Source organism: Chrysochloris asiatica, unplaced genomic scaffold (assembly GCF_000296735.1).
Source record: "Chrysochloris asiatica unplaced genomic scaffold, ChrAsi1.0 scaffold00054, whole genome shotgun sequence".
NCBI classification, from domain to species: Eukaryota; Metazoa; Chordata; class Mammalia; order Afrosoricida; family Chrysochloridae; genus Chrysochloris; species Chrysochloris asiatica.
Window position 1 is genome coordinate 11,586,545 of NW_006408572.1, and position 7,151 is coordinate 11,593,695.

At 43.3% G+C, this 7,151-nt stretch overlaps 1 protein-coding gene across 1 annotated transcript in view; it reads left to right on the forward strand.

Annotated features, from left to right (window-relative positions):
* WDR16 (WD repeat domain 16) overlaps positions 1-7,151 on the forward strand; it is an 86,752-nt gene that overhangs the window by 52,793 nt on the left and 26,808 nt on the right. Inside the window, exon 12 of the mRNA XM_006863421.1 lies at positions 3,761-3,863. Within this exon, the coding sequence (XP_006863483.1) occupies positions 3,761-3,863 (103 nt within the window). The remainder of the gene's footprint in view (positions 1-3,760; positions 3,864-7,151) is intronic.

A 7,151-nucleotide genomic window follows, 5' to 3' on the forward strand; every position in this document is an offset into this window, starting at 1 on the left:
CACTCCATCGCACTTAACAACAACTATAACATTCTGAACAAAAGAAAGCAAGGATAAGAACTTAAAGTAATGCAGGCAGCTCAGTCTCTCTTGTCATTTCAAGTAATGCCCAGAATGAGCGTGTACATACCTTTGCCCTCCCCCTCTGTTGACCTGAGCCCTGGTGTGGTCCTGTAGGATCAGCACTGAACTGCTCATCACAAGATCAGCAATTCAAACCCACCAGCCACTCTTGAAAACACTATACAGGGTTTCTATGAGTTGAAACCGACTTGCCAGCACACAACAACTCAGTTGACCGTAGTCCCAGGGAACTCTTACAATGTGAGCATACCACTTAGGGTGCTTAGGAATCCCTGGGTGAGGCAAATGGTCAATGGGCTCAGCTGCTAACGGAAAGGTTAAGGTCCAGTCAGAAGAGCCTAAGAAGAAAGACCTGATGAACCACACTCATGAAAAATCAACCACTGAAAACCCTATGGAACATACCGATACACATGGGGTCGCCAGGAGTCAGAATCGACTTGGCAGCAATTGGTTTTTAAATGATGCCCCAATCCAAGCTAACTAGCCTAAAGCATGGTAACTTTGTTGCAGGAGTAATTAAAAGGATTTGCCAGGGTAAATTTTGAGTTTTTGAGTATAAGACAAACATGTTTGCTGTACGCTTTTATTTTAGAAGCAGACCCTATTCCACCAACTCCTGCACCGCTCCTAAGATGTATTTCCTCACTATAGCTGTATGTTTTTAAGTGTTGTCGAATGAATTCCGACTCAAGGTTTTCAAGGAACAGCTGGTGGGTTTGAACTGCCGACCTTGCAGTTTGTACTCCAGTGTGTATTCTACAGCGCCACACCAGGAGTCTCTAGCTGCATGTTGTTGTTGTTGTTAAGTGCCGTCAAGTTGGTTCCAACTCATAGTGACCCTGTATAGGGTTTCTGAGGAGCAGCTGGTGGCTTTGAACTGCCGACCTTGTGGTTCCGCAGTCCAGTGCCGATCCTACAGCCCCACATCAGGAGTTCAGATCTGCATAAGAGCCGTGACTAAGTACAAAGCTGGAAGGAAGGAGATGTATATAGAAAAGGAAATTGAAATGTTCTTGATTGGAGACAAGAAAATGGAAATGAAAGGCCAAAGCTGACAGCTTTTCAATTCATAAGAAATTAAAAAACCCAAAACAAAACAAAAAAACCCCAGAAACAAAGGCAAACCTGTCTGTCTCCTAGCTGAGGTTTCTCTGACTTCAATTTGCATACCAGTCACCTGGATCTTGTTAAAGTGTAGATTTTGTTTCATTAGGTCTGGAGTAACACCTGGGATTCTGCTCCCTTTAAAGCCTGTGGGGCTGGTCCAAGGACCACACAGAGGAAGGTGTTAGCCTACACTTGAACTTCCCACTGGAAAGCATATAACTAGAAGGGCATGTCTACTCTATCTCCATGACCAGCTTTGACCACCTCAAATCTTTATCCTGTTATTTGGCAGCAACCATTGGTTGTGGTTGTTGTTGTGAAGTGCCGTCGAGTCGATTACGACTCATAGCAACCCTGTATAGGGTTTCCAAGTAGCAGCTGGTAAGCTTGAACCACCGACCTTGCAGTTCAAAAGAACTTGCAGTCTGATGCATTAGCCCACAGCACCATACCAGGACGTGTGTTAAAATCTTAACAGACGTTCAGCTCAAATATGAAGTCTGAGTATCAGGGCTTTATTATTATTTTTTTTTAAGTTCGTGGAATTATTGAATTAAAAGATAATGGAATTTTTCTATAAACTTTTTGAAGCTCTTCATACTTCCAAAATGAGAAGAAACTGTGCAGAAGATAGTTTTTAGTCGAGAGATTCTGGCCTGTGAGGTGGCCACCCAGCAGTATTGCCTATGGAAAGAGAAGCAGCATCTCTTTATTTCTTGATATAGAATCTAGAGCAAAGGTTCTCAGATGATTGTGTGCAGAAGGATCAACAGGGAGGCTGGGGAAAAATGCAGATCTGTGAGCCTCATCCCAACCTACTAAATCCAGCTTCCCAGAAGAGAAGCCTTTTGTAAAAGCCTTCAGTACTCACATCCATTGCTAGTGAGGATGTAAAATCGTACAGACACTGTGGGAAATGGTTTGGCAGTGCCTCACAACGTTAAAAATAGAATTGCCATGCTGTTGTTATTAAGTGCCATTGAGTTGGTTCCGACTCACAATGATCCCATATAGGGTTTCCGAGGCTGTACTTACTTCTTTGGGGAAGCAGAAAGCTTCACCTTTCTCTCTTCTCGGGTTCAAAACGCCGACCTGGTGGTTGGCATTCCAGTATTTATTGTACGTAGCCACTGCACTCCCTTAGACTTACCATCCGATCCAGCAACTCCATACATAGGCTGTTGTTGTTGTTGTTGTTAAGTGCCATCAAGTCAGTTCCAACCCATAGCCACCCTGCATAAGGTTTTCAAGGAGCAGCGGGTGAGCTTGAACTGCCAATCTTGCAGCTCAAACCAACTTTGCAGTCCAGCACGTTAGACACCCCACCCCAAATTGAAGTAAGAGTACAAAACAAATACCCTACACCAATGTTTATTGAAGCACTGTAAGCACTGGACTGGTAACCACGAGGTCAGTGGTTCAAACCCACGAGCTGCTCCTTGTAAACCATATACAGGGTCACTATGAGTTGGAACTGACGTTACAGCACTTCACAATAACAACATAACAATCCATAATAGCCAAATGGTGGAGACCACCCAAATGGAAATATGGTACATACATACAATGGACTATTACTCATGGAGCTCTGGGAGCATAGTGGTTACGAGAGTCCGGCTGCTAACCTCAAGGTCAGCAGTTCGAAACTACCAGCTGCTCAGCAGGTGAAAGATGAGGCTTTCCACTCTGGTAAAGATTTACAGCCTCAGAAACCCTATACAGGGTGGCTATTAGTCAGAACCGACTCCACGGCACACCACCGCCACCTCTAAAGGAAAATGAGATCCCCATACATGCTATAATATGGATATATTGAAAACATGTGGAATAAAATTTGCTACAAAAGAATAAATATTTTATGAGTCCACTTACATGAAATATCTAGAATAGGCAAGACTATAAAGACCAATGCTAATTAGTGATTACCAGGGGTGGGTAAGAAGGAGAGGGAATAGGAGCCTTATTGCTTGGAGGACACTGAGCCTTCTGTTAAGGGCGATGGAAAATTTTGAAAAGAAATAATGGTTATGGCTGAAGTACATGATAAACAATGTCACTAAACTGTACATGTGGAAAATATTGAAATGACATGTTTTGTTGCAGATCTATTTATCCCAGTGAAAAGAAAGAAGAAAGTCCTCCCCCATGCGTAGCTGCTCCCTCAGCCTGTAGGGACCTCTTCCAAATGGTGGCCTTGAGAATACAATAGCTGGTGTGGGAGACAGCAGATTGGCTATGAAGTCAGTCTCTCCTACTTCCTTCTAGTCAGAGCTCCAGCTTCCCCTTGAGCGCTGTGCTTTGTCTTTAGAAAAGGGCTCTGCCTAGTGTCCTCTGACAGTTGCCCTTCCTTACATTACACTTAGATGCAATGCCAGGGTAGACAGAGCCGACAGACTAGCCAGAACTCTAGTTTGAGGAAATACAAATGCCATTGTGCTGAGCAGTATTTGCTACTTGAGATAGCTACACTAACCCAAACTTGTGCCAAATCTAGTTTGAATAGTCGATACAGTATTATCTGGGCAAGAGAAGCTTGAGGTTTGCAGCTTTGAGTCTTCCTTTTCAGGCATCTTAAAAGGAACCAAATGATCCTGGCCAATACCTTATTCCAGTGTGTTTGTTATCACCCTGAAGAATTCCAGATCATTACCAGTGGGACAGACAGGAAGGTACGTACATACTACCTGCAAGACTCAAGGTCTTTCTAAGACAAAAGACAAGCAATGAAGCAAAGCGACTGAGGTGCAGCCCAGCCACCGCAGTTCAAAGGATGCCTCTGCTGCCGATGAGCTGTGTCACTTTGGAGATGCTACGGACCCTTTTAGAGTCCCTGAGTGGTGCAGCCGGGTAAGGTGCTTAGCAACTAACCAAAAGGTGGAGGTTTCAGTCTATCCAGAGGTGCTTCAGAACAACGACCTGGTAACCTATTTTCAAAAAAATCAGTCATCGAAACCCCTATGGAGCACACACTGGGCCGCCAAATGTTAAAATCAACTCAGGGGCAACTGTTTTCCTTTGTTGTTGTTGATGATGGCGTACCCTTAGCTTCCTCATCTAGTCAGTGGAAATGATGCTGCTGACTGTAGAGTTTCAATGTGGATTAAAGCCATAAACACATATAATACTTATAGCAGGGGGGCATGACACAAGTGGGTATTCTGTAAATCTGGAGTTTCATTCTCAGGAAACTGCTGAGACTGAAAAACCAAATTGCTGTGCTCAGACAAATTGTCACTTTAGTGAAATTCAAACGGAAAGATCTCAGAGCTGCTCTCCTCTGATTCATCAATATGTTAAAACCTCTGGAACTGTGAAGCCTATGCCCTCGGAAGAAGATTGGACCTTCCCTTTGAGGGAGAGTCTCCCCTTGGCCCAAGTGAAAAGCTTCAGGACAGAGGCATGTGGAGGTGAGGATGCTATGATGTTATCTACTCTGCCAGCCGTATCAGATTGACCCCACATCACAGCCTAACTACTTACACATCCAGTTAATGACTTTTGATACCTCTAATTCAGACTATGAGATTATTGGTGGTAGAATTCTCCCCTTCCATGTGGGATGCCCTTTACCGGGTCACTATGACTGACTCGATGGCACTTAACAACAACATCCATGTGGGAGGCCCAGGTTCAATTTCCAGCCAATGTACCTCCTGCACAGCTACTACCCACTGTCAGTGGAGGCTTGTGTGTTGCTGTGATGCTAAAGAGATCCTAGACTAAGAAAGACTAGGAAGAAAGGCCTGGTGATCTGCTTCTGAAAAACGTGTCAGCAAAAACCCAATGGATCACAGCACCAGTCTGATCTGCAACCGATCATGGGATGGGGCAGGACTGGACAGCGTGGGGTGACCATGGGTCAACTCGAGGGCAGCTGACAACAACAATTTAGACTATGAAATGTCTATGAGATAGTTTTGTCTTAGTTATCCAGTGCCACTCATGGGTTGCGCGTTGGATTGCTAACCTTAGGGTCAGCAGTTCAAATCCACCAACTACTCTGCGGGAGAAAGATGAGGCTTTCTGTGCCTGTAAAGATTTACAACCTCAGAAACCCTATCTATACAGGGTCGCTATGAGTTGGAAAACAGACTTGATGGCACCTGACAACAACAATGACAACAGAAATTCAATCCATAACAAGTAGGTTGCATTTTTATCTTTTCACCAGCCATAGAGAAAGCTGATGGTTTTAGAAGCAGAAAAAGTGCCTCTGGACATAGATCCCCTTCTCACCACCACCACCACCCAGGGAGAATCTGGGGGTAGAATTTTTCTTGCTTTAGCTTCCTAAGTAATTGTAATGGCAAGCCATAGTGAGGAACTCCTGACCAAAGATACTTTATCATAAAACCCTATGAAATGCTGCCTTTACAGTGATATTGTGGGAGGCCATGGGGGTCTGCAACATTTCTTGTCTCTAAAGGTTGCCCATGTTAGTCTGTGTCTCATCAGCCCAGGCTGACTTATACCTGCTCATCCTCAACCCCATGACTGACTTGGAATGGAGTGTGCTAGGGGGAAAAATACCCCAAATTCAAACATATTCTCCAGTTGTTATTTTTGTTATTGTTGCTAAATGTTGTTGAATCAGCTCCTACTCACAACGACCCTGTTTAGGGTTTCCGAGGAACAGCTGGTGGGTTTGAACTGTTGACCTTACAATTAGCTGTCCAGTGTTGAAACTACAGGGCCACACCAGGACTCTATATTCTATGTTGTTGTTAAGTGTGGTTGAATCAGTCCTGACTCATAGCGACCCTTTCATTAAGCCTTAAACCAGACAAAGACAAAACAAACATAATCATCCTGGATGGGAGAAACCATTAGCAGGCACACAATATAGAAGCCAAATGGACTCCACTGACTTACAGCCATAGGGTTCATATATAGGAGGGTACTTTTAGAAAGTTTGTGGGAAAAAAAAATTTTTTTTATTACATTTCTACCCTGAACTTTTTGAAGACCCCTCACCTCTTCCAAACAACCCCACAGAAAACAAGATAAATCATCACAAGATCATGACTGGTGGCAGTGGAGTTAGAGCTCCTGCTGAAGACAGCCGCTTTCCACAAACTAAGTGCTTTTGAACTTGAGCTTTGGCGAGGGTCAATCACAATGTCACTGCAAACACTATGATATATGATCTCTCAAGTTTCTAAATTAGTTTGATATTTGTCATATTATAGATTTCAGTTTATAAGACAGGAACTCTACGAACAGTCTCTATTCCTTTTATAAAAATTTTGAGCTTTCACCAGAATATTTCGATCTCTGATTTGTAATGAAACCTAGCAGTATTCGAAGTGCTGGAGGTACGGCAGTGTTCTTACGGAGCTTATTTACTTTACTCATTCCTTTTTTCATTTACTTCTTTATTCTGGGTGGGAAGGGATGAAATTGGATAATAATTGGATGTAAATAAATAAACAAATCAACAATGAGTAATAAAATGAACAAGATATAAGCTGCTGAAAAGGCTCAAAAAGGAGACACCAGTTGTTGAATTGACTTGAACTCATGGCCACGCCCCTGTGTGTCAGAGTAGAACTTGCTCCATAGGGTTTCCAACGACTGATTTTTAAAAAACTGATCACCAGGCCTTTCTTCCAAGGTACCTCTGGGCAGGCTCAAACTTCCAACCTTTTGATTAGTAGTCAAGTGTGTTAATGATTTCTGCCCCCCAGGAATTCCTGAAAGGAGACAGAACAAAGTATATGATACTGGCTGGGTGCAGGGAAGTTTTGCTAGTTTGGATGCTCAGTGGTAAAAGTCTCCTTTAAGGATGTAATGTTTGAGCTGAGGCCTGAGTGACAGAGTCTAGCTATGCTTAGATCTCAGGGAAGAGCATCTCAGGCAAAAGAAGCTTGAGAAAGATTGAGTTCCTTTTAGGGCTACCTGAGGAAGCATCATCACTGAAATGGAGAAGCAAAACCAGTGAAATATATATATATATA